The sequence below is a fragment of the Misgurnus anguillicaudatus genome, chromosome 23 (assembly GCF_027580225.2).
Source record: "Misgurnus anguillicaudatus chromosome 23, ASM2758022v2, whole genome shotgun sequence".
Lineage (NCBI taxonomy): Eukaryota > Metazoa > Chordata > Actinopteri > Cypriniformes > Cobitidae > Misgurnus > Misgurnus anguillicaudatus.
The window spans coordinates 24,424,644-24,440,918 of NC_073359.2; the positions used below are offsets into that span (position 1 = coordinate 24,424,644).

Consider the following 16,275-nt stretch of genomic DNA (forward strand, 5'->3'; position numbering starts at 1 on the left):
TTCTACTATTGACTTACAGTTACGTTTTGCAGGTCCATACTGAAAAAACACAAACTTTCCAGTCAGAAATGTCCATGAACAATCTCCAAACAATTATTTGTTCCTCAAATTCAGTATTTTTCATATATTCATGACCCTTCCAAATAAGGACAAATCCTAGAGTTGTAAATGGACATGTAAATATGTTTCTGGATAATTTTTGCACTTAATAAAGTCACATACCTTTTATGTAAATATTAAAGAACAATTTAGCATATTATTTCAATGCATTCTCTGGCACCTTCAAAACTGATGAAGACAAGCAAACAAAAATCATTTCATATCAAAAAGATTCATTTTCATTTATTTTCCGATTTATTTTTGAGGGAAAAATATAGAATTCAATAAATATCATGTCAACATCAACAAAAACAGACATAAACGGACCTCAACACACGGTTAAAAACAGACATCCTAGGGAACATTATTTATCAGCACCAACACGTTTCTCAACATTTACACACACAAAAATTGTTTAATACTGCCTATGTTGAAACAGATTTTAAGAAATTTATCTCTGACCCGTTAAAAAAAAAAAACAACAACACAAAATGTAAAAAACAATTTTTCGTTCGTTTCGCCAAAGTTGGAAATTAAAAGTGCAACTACGAACATGCAGCGAATGAAAGTCTGCAGCTAGCTTCATACATCTGAAAATCTGTTCGGTTCAGTTTATTTCAATGCTACGGATATTCTCCCACAGCTCTGATTCGTAACACGTTTTGTGCATCGTACATTTTTTTAGTCATGTTTGCGTTTTGGAGCGGAAAATGAACTGCATTGTCGAGTAAAGATGGTAAAAAAAACTTTATGTTCCTACATCTTCCCCCGAAGTCGAAGTCTTTTGTGCTGGACTGAGCAAACAAAACCAAAGTTTAAGTTTCAGCATTTTATCCATTACACTCAAAAAAACTTAACAAAAAAAGGTACAAAACGTTTCGAAAATTTGTTTGCACAATTATTTGTTAGTTTCGACTGACAGCTATTGCAATCTGCTGTACTGTTAGTTTCTAATTTGCTGTACTGCGTCGGTAGTGATGGGTTATAAAAGTCATCTAATTGACTTCTCACAAGTATGCATGACTAGTCTATTAAAATTCGAATTCTTTATAGCTTCGATTAGCTGCTTTAACTTACTGCCGTGCTTCAGCTGTTGGACTGAAGATCTGATCGAATCTCAAAAGGTCACATTTGTGTTCTTACAGAACCGTGGAAGAAATTTTATTGATCCACCAAAGCCTTCTACAATACTCATCCATCAAACATCCACGTCTTTTCCAGTTCTTTGGTTTCTTTATTTTCTGAAATCCTAATGAACTGTTTTTATGAGGAGTTATGCCAGGTCCAAATATACCAGCGGTGTATCCATGGAGACAGTTTTAGCTGAGCTTAGCATAAGGAAACGAAAACCACGCACACACAAACTCCAGAGGGAACGAAACCGACCAAAACTGGACCGTAAGAGGAAGCGATCCGTAACCACAGTGATACCCTCTCGTTTCAAATCCTCATTCCAAACAGAGGCGACAGTCGAAATGTCATTATTTTAAAAAACAACATTTCCTTCACCACCACACGAAACCCCCCAAAAATACGCATCTTCTCTAAGAGCGTTTTAAAAATAGCAGTGCGCCGAAGCTCAGCGGAAATCTGGATTCAATGGTTATGTGATTCAACTTCCTCAAGTCCTTCCTGCAGGCCAAGTCCGGTGAGCTTCCAGGAGGAAACCTCCAGAGGAAGCAGCTTCACTTCCAGGAGCCGGAAGAGCTCCCATTGGCCGAGAGGGCGGTGACATCCTCCTGCTGATCGAATACGTTAGGGAGGGGTGGGTGGGGCCATACCGTTATTCCGGAACTCCGTAATTCGAGAGAACTTCAGGGAATTCGGCGCTCCTTCTCGCCCTCTCCGCTTCTGCTTTGTGTTTGGAAGCAGGTAACCTTCCATAGTCCGCCCTCCTTACTGATTCCCACAATGCATCTGTCCCCCCCACCGAGCTCATTTTACATGACCGTGCAGCTCTTCGCTTTGTCCTTGCGCAGGTCTGTCGCCACGGCGGCCAGGTCCGGTCGCACGGGCATGTGCGAGATGCGTTTGGTGGAGCGTGCCGATTTGTTGCGTTTGATGTTTTTGTTGTTCTTGTTTACGCACGCCAATGTCGCCATGTGGAAAATGTCCCGCACGCTGTTCTCCGACTGCACCGCCGAGCATTCGATGTAAGGCGCTGATATCTGCTTGGCCATGGCTGAACCCTGATTAAAAGAGAGAGAGAAAACTTAATAATAAAAAATAAAAAAAAGTACTGTTTGTTGTTATTGTAGGTTTTTTGTTTTATGTATAACACTTCGACAAAATTGTTAGTAGACACGATCGTACCAGTAAAGTAAATATCAGTCCTTCCAGAAAAATAGTTTTTTTGTGATTGTTGCGGGCAAAAATCCTCGATTTAAAAAAATGCGATGGAATATGCGGGATATTTATGCAATTTATGTGATGGAATTGCGGGAATTTGCGAAAATTGCGGAACTTGCAAAAACTGCAATGATGTTCACGTCACATAATCACGTCACTTCATAACGTTCCCATGGCAATAGAGGACACGGCTGCGCTTTTGGGAAGTAAATGCAACATTTTTCAACTTTCTGCTAATATATATGTGACTTTTTGCTACGAAAACGCGGAGATTATGAAATCATGCAAGCCCCGCGTATTTTGTGCACGGAAATATGTAATTAATGCGGCGAAAGTGCGTCGGATTTGGAAAAAATGCAGCCCCGCATAAATATGCAGACTTTGGCTGATTATGCAATATATCGCGTGATCGCGTTTTTCTGGAGGGACTGAAATATAAATTAAAACGTACACAGTAACACCGAGCTGAAAAAAGTTAATAAAAATCGGATGAATCACGGACTAAGCTGCTATTTAAATATATTAATAAATAAATAAATATTTGGTTTTAGTTTCACGTCTAATTAACTGCACAGATGTTTTATGCATAAAATTTCTACATTTGTAATCCAAAGCATCTTAATAGCGCTAATAAATGTAATTAAAAAAAGTAAACTGATGACTGATAATGAGGCAAATTAGATAAACCAATTAAAAAAATTTAAAGTTTACGTGACTCATCCAATGAAATGTCTAAATTCGTTAATCCGATAAAATCCACCCACCTGATCGTATGACACGGGCGTCTGCCTGTGATTGGACAGTTCGACTAAAGTCGTCAGGTCCGTCCTAAGGTCCGACTTGCATCCGACGAGCAGCATTTTTGTGTTGGGACAAAATTCCTGGATCTCCCCTTTCCACTGCGAGACAAAGAGACCAAACAGAAGAATAAACTGACTGGCTTTAGTTTAGACAAGAACAGCTTCCTGTTTACATTCTCGCCGTATCTCGTTCCATCTCATCTTTTTTTATCCAACATGCATGACAATATAAACATTTCATCCTACAGGTGTGCCTCCATACTGTACTTCCAGTACTGCGTTTATCTTCACGTTACAGGTGATCTGCATTCCTTTCTTTCCCAAACAAAGCCGCTTCTGTGATTCCTGGGATTTAATGTCTACGTGCACAGATTAATGCCGTGATCTGCAATATCCGGGCGGGCGCGACACAGTCGTACGATTGTTCGCACGGGAACACGGACACCCTATAATCTCTCGTTCCCATGATCTTAAGTGCTCACCTCTGAGTCCCGGGGGATCTCGGAAGCACTGGGATTTTTAGGAACAGGGATACGGTTTCAGATTCTCAGCCCTGTAACCTGAAGATAAACCACAGGCCTAACTTCTACTCACATGCTCTAGTTATGCATAATAATACTACTAATAGGGGCTAACTAACCCAGTGGGCTGTTCCAGACACCTGACCCCGAATTGAAACCTAGATGATATTCAACCCTCCCAAACAAAGGACGACTTCACTGGGACTCGACAAGAAATGGAGAGATCACAAAGAGACTGAATGAGTATCTCTGAATCATGTAAAAGGCATTTAAAAGGCCAATTAGTCTGCCGGGAAGCAGCGGTTCGGTCTCAAAGCCAAGAAACTCCCACAATTCAATACCAATCCCGACCAACCCAATTTATATACTGAAGGTGATATTCCTTTCCTAAATATATATATTATAGTACTAAATCCGAGCATCAATTCAGTAGACGACTCCGGGCCGGAGCTGCTGACTTCGGCGTGGATCCGGCCCGGAGTCGTCTGCTGTCTGGGTTTTTGTGAAAACAATACAGTATGGGATTGGGTTATTACGGTACTTACTTTTTTTAAGACACTGTCCAGAGTCTCTGGTCGACTGATGTCGAAGCATATGATGACGGCGTCCGAATCGGGGTACGAAAGAGGTCTGACGTTGTCATAATAAGGGGAGCCTGTGAGACAGAAATGGAGGACAGAGTTTGAAAAAGTGCCGCCCATATATCACTTAACCTCATTTGAGTTTCTTTCAGAGAGCTTTCATGAATTCTTAAACCGATGAAGCTCTTCTGCCGACACACGAACCATCAAACTTTTACATATTCATACTCTGTCAAGATTTAAAAATGAAAAACCTCAGTTAACATAAATGTATGCATGTGAAAGATGCTTTTATCCGATGCGACTTGCAGTGCATTTTATTCCAGAATCAAACCCTTGACCTTTGTGTCGCTAATGCTAATGCTAATAATTGAGCAGCAGAAGCCTGTGAATTACAGCAAGTATGACACAGCGTTTGAAACGGGATTTGCAAGTATGTTGCTACGGTAGATGGTTGGTAAGGTGTTGGTTAATGGCCCGAGACAGAAGACAATACAACCGGATGACACAAAATTTCACATTTATTCATGTAGAATTTCCAACTCGCTATCCTGACCCTGAACATAAGCAATTATAATGGTGTTATATGACGAATCCTCAGGAATCATCCCCTCCCTTTCTGAACCTCTGGAGAATTTCAGAGTCCTCTGTGAAGACGGAAAAAGTCATGATTTACAACGACAGGATGAATCGTTTCACCCGCTGTTAACTCGAGCAGACAAGGAACGTGCAAACCACACAGGATAAACAAGTTTATAACGTACCAGATTCCAAGACAGGGTTGGTGTTTATGAGGGGGAAGAAAAAAAAGAGAGAGCGAGCAAGAGAGAATAGGAAAAAAGTTGTACATACGGTCATGTCAAAGTAAGTCAACTGATAAATAAAAATATATAAAATAATTAAATAAAAAAGTAATTAAATAAAAAATTAGATAAATAAATGTAAATAAATAAATAAAATTTTAGCTCAAAATACCATATGGATAATTTATTATAACACGTCAAAATTGCCACTTTGTAGGTGTGAGAATTATGTGCCATTTTTGGGTGTGTCCTTTAATATGCAAATGAGCTGAACTCTGTACTAAATTACGGTATTATCCCCTTCTGACATCACCAGCCAAATTTCAATGACCTATTTTTTCACATGCTTGCGGAGAATGGTTTACCTCAACCAAGTTACTGGGTTGATCTTTTTCACATTTGTAGGTTGATAAAAGCCCTGGGGACCCAATTATAGCACTTAAACTTGGGAAAAGTTTGTTATTGTGATATTGTGGATTTCTTCCTTGCTGAAAAAACAATAGAAACCGCCACATAAATTCCATTGGTTTCCATTAAAATACCATTAGGAACCATAAGCTTTGACTATTAAAACCACTACAAAAGTGTGTAGTGTGTTTTGGGACATGTTCCAGTAGGATTTAACGGTCCCACCAACTGAACCCAACAGAGACCCACAGAGACCATCTTTTTTGTTGTTGTTTTTATTACAACCAAAAAATTCCCATTAGAACCATTAAATCCAATAAAATTTCTGTGATGGTTTCTATTGTTTTTTTAGTAGTACGGTTGTCATTGCTTGTTTTTCTGTATTATGCTTTGGTTATATTATAACTAAACACTAAAGTAATTTTCAAAAATCTAAGATTATTTTATTTGTCTCTTTGAAGGGATAGTTAACCCAAAAATGAAAATTCTGTCATCAGCTTGTTACAAACCTGTATTGAGTTTTTATTTTAATGAACACAAAAACAGATATTTTGGTAAATGATGGTAATCACACAACTGCCATAACCATTAACTTCCATAGTAGAAAAACAAATATTATGGAAGTATTGTGATAAATGATAAAGAATATATTATGATTAATGATGGTATGCACAAAGTTGACAGGATCTATTGAATTCTATCGTATTTGTTTTTCCTACTATGGAAGCCAATGGTCACCATTAACTGTGTGCTTACCATCATTTATCAAAATAACTTCTTGTGTTCATCAGAAAAAATAAATTCAAACAGGTTTGTAACAACATGAGGACAAGAAAATGATGACAGAATTTTCATTTTTGGGTGAACTATCCCTTTAAGGAATTTTTTCTTGGACATAGAGGGACAAATATAATTATTTTGAGTCTTGTTATTGAAATTGAGAAAAAACATCAAGAGATAGAGTGAGGGGGTGAGCGAGAGAGAGCGAGAGAGAGAGAGAAACACACAATGATAATTCACAATGCCAGATGTTAAGTGGAAAAATGTTGAGTTGGAAACTCCAGGCATTTCCAGTACGTACACAGTATTCCCGTCACAGAAACAGTACAGACCGAAACAATTTTTTTGTAGAAAAACCCACACAACTGCAAACAAACATTGTAAATGTCCTTAACTATTTAACGCAACTTCACCTGCACACAAAACACACAAACACACTCACAAAACCCAAACCCTGCTGTGTGTGTGGATGGGATTTAAGTAATAGCTAACTGCACTGACACACTTGTAGCAATCACAACACATTCTTTAGTTCACACAGTGTGTGTTTGTGTGTGGAAGGGGGTGGGTTACTGACACACAACAGCTGATGGATTCACTCGCCGTTAAAATTCCTTTCCTAAACATGTGGCCGCGTAAAACACGAGCACACACATGCACAGACATACAGGCGAATTTTTGGCCATTGGTGTTGTTGACTCAAATCTAAAAATATGGAGATCAGACACTGGCACTTAAACATCCCTAAAGTACGTTTAATGAATATAATGACGCACACAATTACGAACTTACTGAGAAAAAAAAAATCAATGGTGAGAAGCAATTTCTTCAAAGTTCCTCCCAAATTTCATTTCCTCTCCAACTAACAAGGTATGAAACATTACAGTTACATTTATTTCACCGTCCCGCCGCACAATAGCTCCTTTGTGAAGTATCAGAGCGAACCTTTCCACGCAGGAATGCACGGCATGCGGGCCCAAATCGCTGAGCCTAGAAATTTGATCCGGGCAAGAATACTCGAGTGCCGCTGTAGAGAGCCTCTCCCGGCAGGAGCCCTTTCAACGAATCCCGGGAAGATTTTGTTTTCGGGGGTCAACTGATAATGGGGTCTCTCATGCTGATAATAGCCAAGGGTCGGATTAGGACGTTTAGATAACAAAGTCTTAGGTCAGGACTTTAAAGAGACTACTAATAGCTTCCTGCCACTTTTTAACAAATCATTTTTAACGTACAGCAAAGATTTAAAGTCAAACGTTTTACAGAAAGTGGAAAATAAATACAATTAAATATAAATAATTATAACTTAAATGTTTTTTTAGACAAAGTAAGATTTTTGTTTATTTTAGTTTTAAAGGTGCAGTGTGTAATTTTTAATATGATCTCTTGACAGAAATGCAAAAAAAAAAAAAACTATATTTTCAGGGGTGTATAAATACCTTATTATAATGAACCGTTATGTTTTTATTACCTTAGAATGAGACGTTTTATCTACCGACATGGTAGATAGGCACCATTCTGTGCCGGCATGTTTCTACAGAAGCCCTTAACGGACAAATTTTTTACTAAGTTGTCTCCGTGATGACTTGTTTTTCCGATGGCGGCTACCGTAGCTTCTCTAAACGTTTTAAAAGCAAGGGGTGAGCTGTGGACTGAGCCGTTGGTTGCAATTCGCAACCTCACCACTAGACGTCGCTAAAATTTACACACTGCACCTTTAAAGCTGTTTGCGCAATCAGCAATTATGCATTGATTCGCGATTGTACTTTTTAAAAACCACTAAAATTCCCATCATAAACCCTGATCGATTTACAACTAAATAGTTAAATAAAATAATTACTAAACAATTTAAATAAATACTAAATAATTTCGTTTTACTACCAAAATGGTGACACTTTACAATAAGGTTCATTAGTTAACATTCGTTAATGTATTAACGAACATTAACACAGATTAATAAATACTGCAACAAATGTATTGCTCATGGTTTGTTTATGTTCGTTAATAGAAATAAAGCTTTTAATTGTTTGCTCATGTTAGTTCACAGTGCATTAACTAACGTGAACAAGATTTTAATAAAGTATTAGTAATTGTTGAAATTAACAATTAAATGCGTATAAGTGCAGTTCATTATTAGTTCATGTTAACTAATGTAGTTTACTAATGTTAACTAATGAACCTTATTGTAAAGTGTTACCACAAAAATTAAATGCATCACAATTACGTTATGCGCAATTGGATTTTCGTACAGAAGCTTCGATCCTGGCTTCTTAACTTCAATCTCAATCGCATCTAACTTGGTTTAGCAAACAAATGACGTTCCACAAGGTCACCCTGGAACGGCTAATCAAAGATGCCCATTTAAAGCCAGTCAATCGAAACCACATCTACTTGACGACCACATCTAGAGACCGAATATCCATCAATGCGGGTCAAACAATGTGACAAAAAACTGAATTTTCCATTTGATTATCCAAAACTATGCACAAAGGAGCTAAATTCAGCCCTGGGCGATATTGATTGATCATGTTTGACTGGTGGATAGGAAGCCTTCGAGACCCCGGCTTCACATCTGCAGGGGGTTTCTGGTCAATAAGTGTCTGAAGAGGGGCACTGGGGGAAGGGTTCGAATCCATGGAGAACTGACTATTAAGAGAAATGCACACATACACATGACCATCGAGAAGATCAGAGAGCATGTGGTCGGAAGATGTGTCAGCCTCTTGTGTTTCATGTAACGTACGATACACACACGTACACGCTTAGGTTTCGGATATGGGGGCTTTAGTAACCCCTAGGGTCGGCATACGGTACAAGACCCTAATGAAACATTCATGAAGAGAGCATTGGCGTCGCCATTTCGATGCACGCCAAAGTTCTTCCTCGCACACAAATAGGCGTACGATACGGTCACGATACAAACGTTACGAACAAATAAAAAGATTTCAGAATAAACTGTGGATGGTTAATACACTACAATAGGTTCAATGGTGGATCGGTGACTGATATTGACAGCTGAATGGCTGAATGTCCTCATCAGTCAACAGCTGATTGGTAAACAATGATAGCTGATTGGCTGACGGGGGTCGGCAACTGTTATGAACAAAAACTCAAGGAAAACAAAGAACTAACTATCTATTCTGATAGCGACTCGTATACAAATCATCTACATTTCAAGGACACTTATAGGAGGGATTAGACGACACAAAATTTAATCAAGTGTGTGTGCATGTCTCTCTCCCTTATGTGCTCAGGTGTGTTCGGATCATGTTAAAACCTAGATCCAGGCATTTGACAGAAAACACCACAAGGGATTTGGATATATTTGAATCTTGCACCATAATAAAGAAAAGTCTGGAAGCCCACGTCATGACACAATCGACTAACTACACGTCTAAACAACACCTATACCAGGCGTGCCGCCCTGCCCGCAAGACAACCACAGCAGACAGATCCTATCAGACCCCAAATTCTTAATCTGTACCACAAACCAAACAGAACCACCACATCATTTTATTCCTTACGTTTTATTATCGTAAAAGTGGAGCAACTTTGTGCATTGATGAGCCTTTATGAAACCATTGTACTACAAACACCATGGTTGAACTACGGTTACTGTACACTCTAAAAAATATTGGGTTGTTTTTAACCCCAGACTGGGTAACTATAGGACAGAACACATTTCTGGGTTAAAGTGACCCAAATAATGGGTTGTTTTAACCCAACTGCTGGGTTGTTTTAAAGTGGTTGATTAAAGGCGGAGTCCATGATGTTTGAAAGCCACTGTTGATATTTGAAATCACCTAAACAAACACGCCCCTACCCCAATAGAATCTGGACCTTCTGTTGATAGACCCGCCCTACACATACGCAACCCGGCATTTGATTTGATTTGATTGGCTATAAGTGTGTTTTGGTAGTCGGCCCGTCTCCTTCTCCAAACCGTTTTTCAAACATCGTGGACTCCGCCTTTAACAATAACCCAGCAGTTGGGTTAAAACAACCCATTATTTGGGTCATTTTAACCCAGAAATGTGTTCTGTCCTATAGTTACCCAGCCCTGGGTTAAATATTTTTAAGAGTGTAGCAAAACCATGGTAAATTTGCGGTAACCGAGGAAATTGATAAAATGACTCTTGATTCAGAAAACGGCTCCAGGTCGAGCACATGGTGAAGCCGGGAGTCATGCTGATTAAGCCATTTAAGAAGTCCATTGAGGTCACCAGCATGCCATGGTGGTGACCACAACATATGCTTGTCACCAGCTATGCTTGTCTTCCCAGCAGGGTAGATCTAGCACTAGATTTAGGACTGAACTGACTAGCTAGTGCTGGTTTGGGATTGGTCTAAGTGGTGGATAGCAAAATAGCTTGGTGGACATGGTTGACCAATGCCAGGCACGTGCTGCTCAAGAACGACGTATGTAATCTCAAGATTCAGGACCACACACAGCTCCAAACTACCCAGCGTTCCAGATCCAAATGCATTTACCGTCGATAACAACAACTAATCTCTAAAAAGGCACAATCTTGGTCTGTCTGGCTACATGCAGCATTACTAGGCCTGTGATTACCTCCAGACGGCAGGTCTGATCCGAGCTTTGGAAACAGGCCGGTACCCTGCATTCAACAACAGCCCACTCTCATTTGCCTCTGTGTGGTCACGGCTGTTTGGTTTTGCTAAACGTGTGAATTACAGCGAAAAACCCCAGCGTTAAACGTTTCGGATTCGTTTGTTTATCCAAAACATAATTTACGCCATCCTGACATTCCTTAAAGGCGAGTTATCCGCGGATCATGTTGCACAGACGGGTGGAGAGTGTATTAACATGGGTGTGTGTGTGTGTGTGTGATTGAACATTTGGCAGGCTGTTGAAGTGACTCAACTACTAAAATCGCTCAAGCGCTCAGAAGAGCTTTTAAACAAACCCAGATTTCCCCCCTCGGGCGTTAACGTAAGATTTAAGGGATCATTGTCATGCAAAACAAGGCGGTGCGCTGGAATGATGAAACGTTTTGCGGTGTTGTGAGGGGAAAACAACATGGATGGATGCTTGTGCTCTTGCAAATCGGCTTGAAAAGACATTTTATTTGCATACTTTGAAAAGCTACCGCTGCTGTAGCTCGGGTTGTGTTAGCAACGCAAAGGTTGTGGGTTCGATCCCAAGAACATGCATACTAATAAAATATAATGCACTCACTGTAAGTAAATATCAAAACAAAGTTTTGGTAACTTAATAGCAACATGTACACTGATCTACACTATGTAATACACTGTATACATGTACATGTAGTATGGTAGAAGTATGCAGTATGCATATTTTGTATATCAGTAACACTCTAGCATACTAAACACATCTAATATATCAGATATACATCTTTATTAATCTATAATCTGTCTGTACTGCACTAGTTTGCATTGGATACTTTAGTGTGTATACTGTGTGCATTACGCATAGCATTGCATGCATTCTCGCATGCTATTTTCACGTTGAAATACTGTGTCGTGTCTAGTATGCACTCAACAATCTTTTAAATATCTAAATATACAATATGTTTCTATTACATAACGCAACACAAGGACATGTCCAAACATGTAAAAGGTTTAATGTATCCGAGACTCACCTGAGGTATCCCACAGGCTGAGCTCTATTCGCTGTTTGTCAATCTCAAAACTTGCTGTGTAATTCTCAAACACAGTGGGCACATAATTCTGTGTGAAAAAAATCACGAAAATGTCAAACAAAGCCAAGTTAGTCTTTTAAAAGCGTTTATAGTGTATATCGAGTAGCTCCATTGTTAATATATCTAACTAAATACATTCCTTAAAGCGCATTGGCACGCGCGTCTAGTACGTTATATTACACGCATCGTTCTTACCTCAGGAAAACAGTCCTTGGCAAAAACGTGGAGCAGAGCTGTTTTCCCACATTGACTGTCTCCCACGACCACGATTTTGCATTTGACGCTCTGACTCGAATCCATACCGGGCTGTAGGGACAGTTTCTGGATAGATCTGCGCTCCTTCATTGATGGTCTTTACGCGAAGGTCGACGGAGGCGCACGATGGAGAAGACGCGCGGAACGCGCACGTTTAATATAATCACTCTTGAATAGGTGTGAATTCCTGACCTCGACTCTGTCCGGCAACGTTAAACTTCTGCTGCTTCAATCCCAGCCCTCTCACTTTTTAGGTATGTACCTCGGTTTATATATGCGCATCGCGGACCAATGGCAGTCCTTGAAGACATCTGGAGATCCGCCCCTTTTCAACAGCACTGAGAGAGATAGAGAGACCTCTACAGGCCTTTATTAAAAACGACTACCTTATGAGGTTAGTACACATAGTAGTGGCCAAAAGTGATGTCTTAAACATTATTTTTAAAGATTTATTGAAAGTTATTCTTGGAGTGTAACCGGAAACTTAGCTATGGGAAGAATTTAAGGAGGCTTGGCAAGAAATGACACACAATAAAAGTTGTCAATGTAGCCTACGCTTAGATATTCTATTCTTTTTTTGTATAATAAAATAAAACTCATATTCCCTAATATGCTAAGTTTTCTTTCTTGTTTTCTCTAGTAGTGGTTTGTATGTATATCTAGTTATAAATTTTCTCCTCTAATCATATTTTTACCATTGCTGTTGAGTAAACAAAGGTAAACCACACTAGCATACAATACATTCAGGCAACGATCCACTATATACGATGAAGGCAGATTTAAAAAGGTGGTGGGGCAAGTTGTCACATACTTTATATGTTGTCATTTTAAATTCATTAATTTTCATTGGTTGCAGTCAAAACAATATATGTTACTTTTTGCTCTTGCTTTTTTCAGTTTCATAACTGTTTTCATAATGCATTTGAATATCTGCAACGTAAAAAAATGTTGTTTATTCGTATTTCCTATCTCACATATAGATTAGTGCTACTCAATGGAAATTTCTCATTGTGACAATTTACCCCACACTGTGTAACAACATGCCCCTCAATAAAGTCATATATCTAGTGTATACTTTAAGGCTCTCTGGCTAGTTGATATGTGCAGATTTTATCTGTAGAGGAGAAATGTTATTTCAGTAAATGATGAATAGAGACTGAGCACAGGAGCAGGTGTGTGTTCAGATGAGTAATACACACTAAAGTCTAATAATCAGATCAGGATGGCTGGAGGGAGATTACACAGGTGTGAAGGTACTGATGCAAAAACTGACCTTATGGAGGAAATCGAGGAAGATTATACTAATCTGTCACACACTTATTATACATTTAATCCATCAACAAGTCATCAGGGAACAAAGTGTGTGTGTGTGTGTGTGTGTGTGTGTGTGTGTGTGTGTGTGTGTGTGTGTGTGTGTGTGTGTGTGTGTGTGTGTGTGTTTCTTTCTTTCTTTTCTTCTATGTTTTTCTTTCCCTCCTTTTTCGCTCGATGTCTGCCCATTTTGAATATCTCTGTCTTTCTTTTGCTGTCTCTATCTCTGTCTTTTCTTTGTAATTACATTTTCTTTCTTTCTTTCTTTCTTTCCTTCTTTCTTTCCTTCTTTCTTTCCTTCTTTCCTTCTTTCTTTCCTTCTTTCCTTCTTTCCTTCTTTCTTTCCTTCTTTCCTTCTTTCTTTCCTTCTTTCTTTCTTTCTTTCTTTCTTTCTTTCTTTCTTTCTTTCTTTCTTTCCCTCTTTTCCTGTTCGATGTCTGCCCATTTTGTCTATCTCTGTCTTTCTTTAGCTGTCAGACAGACATAGACAGAGATGGACAAAATGGGCAGACATCGAGCGAAAAAGGAGGAAAAGAAACACATAGGCAGAAGCAATAAAGAGAAAGAGAAAGAGAAAAAGAAAGAGAAAGAGAATGGGAAAGAGAAAGAGAAAGAGAAAGAGAAAAAGAAAGAGAAAGAAAGACAAAAATAGACAAAATGGGCAGACATCAAGGGAGAAAGAAGGGGAAAGAAAGACATAGATAGAAGATAGAAAGAAAGGAAGAAAGAAAGAAAGAAAGAAAGAAAGAAAGAAAGAAAGAAAGAAAGAAAGAAAGAAGGAAAGAAAGCGGAAAATGAGGAAAAGAAAAACATAGATAGAAGAGAAAGAGAAAGAGACAAAATGGGAAAATGGGCAGACATCAAGGGAGAAAGAAGGGGAAAGAAAGACATAGATAGAAGAAAGGAAGAAAGAAAGAAAGAAAGAAAGAAAGAAAGAAAGAAAGAAAGAAAGAAAGAAAGAAAGAAAGAAAGAAAGAAAGAAAGAAAGAAAGAAAGAAAGAAAATGTAATTACAAAGAAAAGACAGAGATAGAGACCGCAAAAGAAAGACAGAGATATTCAAAATGGGCAGACATCGAGCGAAAAAGGAGGGAAAGAAAAACATAGATAGAAGGAAAGAAAGAAAGAAAGGACAGAGAAAGAGAAAGAAAGACAGAAATAGACAAAATGGGCAGACATCAAGCGAGAAAAGAGGGAAAGAAAGACATGGATAAAAGAAAGAAAGAAATAAAGAAAGAAAAAACAGAGAAAGAAAGACAGAGATAGACAAAATGGGCAGACATCGAGCGAAAAAGGAGGAAAAGAAAAACACAGATAGAAGAAAGAGAAAGAGAAAGAAAGACAGAAATAGACAAAATGGGCAGACATCGAAGGAGAAAGAAGGGGAAAGAAAGACATAGATAGAAGAAGGAAAGAAAGAAAAAAAGAAAGGAAGGAAGGACAGAGACAGCGAAAGAAAGACAGAGACAAAATGGGCAGACATCAAGCGAGAAAGAAGGGGAAAGAAAGACATAGATAGAAGAAGGAAAGAAAGAAAGAAAGAAAGAAAGAAAGAAAGAAAGAAAGGAAGGAAGGAAGGACAGAGACAGAGACAGAGAAAGAAAGACAGAAATAGACAAAATGGGCAGACATCGAGCGAGAAAGAGGGCGAAAGAAAGACATAGATAGAAAAAAGAAAGAAAGGCCAGCGACAGCGAAAGAAAGACAGAGATAGACAAAATGGGCAGACATCAAGCGAGAAAAGAGGGAAAGAAAGGCATGGATAAAAGAAAGAAAGAAATAAATAAAGAAAAAACAGAGAAAGAAAGACAGAGATAGACAAAATGGGCAGACATCGAGCGAAAAAGGAGGAGAAGAAAAACATAGATAGAAGAAAGAGAAAGAGAAAGAGAAAGAGAAAGAGAAAGAGAAAGAGAAAGAGAAAGAAAGAAAGACACAAATAGACAAAATGGGCAGACATCGAGCGAAAAAGGAGGAAAAGAAAAACATAGATAGGAAGAAAGAAAGAAAGAAAGAAAGGACAGAGAAAGAGAAAGAAAAAGTAAGACAGAAATAGACAAAATGGGCAGACATCAAGCGAGAAAGAAGGGGAAAGAAAGACATAGATAGAAGAAGGAAAGAAAGAAAGAAAGAAAGAAAGAAAGAAAGAAAGAAAGAAAGAAAGAAAGAAAGAAAGAAAGAAAGAAAGAAAGAAAGAAAGAAAGAAAGAAAGAAAGATAGATAGATAGATAGATAGATAGATAGATAGATAGATAGATAGATAGATAGATAGATAGATAGATAGATAGATAGATAGATAGATAGATAGATAGATAGAAAGGAAAGAAAGATTTGTTATGAGTGCAGGTGTGTGTCTCTGCTAATAGACATCAGAAGCTCAACACTGTGACATCACCCTGAAGCTGTTTGAGAGATTATGACTGCATGGAGCTCATTATATTGACACATTCTTTCAAGTTTGTTCTGCAAAATGAGAACTAATGCAGTATTGACACTCTATATTGCATATAATTACAAATCTACCTTCCTCCATGTCATGTCCTTGTATCCAACGGTTACCGCATTAAATCCATTTTCTGTATGAGTCTATGGCACTGTCACATAGCTGCAATAATCTCAATATCACTCTGTCAGGTGAAATGATATCGGCCGAGCTGCCCCCACACATCCCATCTGAATTATATGTGA

General features: G+C 38.6%; 1 protein-coding gene across 1 annotated transcript; it reads right to left on the minus strand.

Annotated features, from left to right (window-relative positions):
• Positions 1–1,854: 1,854 nt before the first annotated feature.
• On the minus strand, positions 1,855–12,545 carry rnd3a (Rho family GTPase 3a). The gene is made up of 5 exons (XM_055218085.2): positions 12,218–12,545; positions 11,963–12,050; positions 4,315–4,424; positions 3,213–3,347; positions 1,855–2,288 (listed from the first exon to the last, which is right to left on the minus strand). The coding sequence occupies exons 1-5, from the start codon at positions 12,365–12,367 to the stop codon at positions 2,040–2,042; spliced, it is 732 nt and encodes a 243-aa protein (XP_055074060.2). The 5' UTR covers positions 12,368–12,545; the 3' UTR covers positions 1,855–2,039.
• Positions 12,546–16,275: the final 3,730 nt, after the last annotated feature.

Bases quoted from the DNA above. Each gene is read 5' to 3' on its own strand.
- rnd3a (XM_055218085.2), bottom strand. From the start codon at position 12,367: ATGAAGGAGCGCAGATCTATCCAGAAACTGTCCCTACAGCCCGGTATG. The intron at 12,051-12,217 runs GTAAGAACGATG...TTTTTCACACAG, and splicing joins CCAAGGACTGTTTTCCTGAG to AATTATGTGCCCACTGTGTT. The intron at 4,425-11,962 runs GTGAGTCTCGGA...TCTGTCTCACAG, and splicing joins CAGCCTGTGGGATACCTCAG to GCTCCCCTTATTATGACAAC.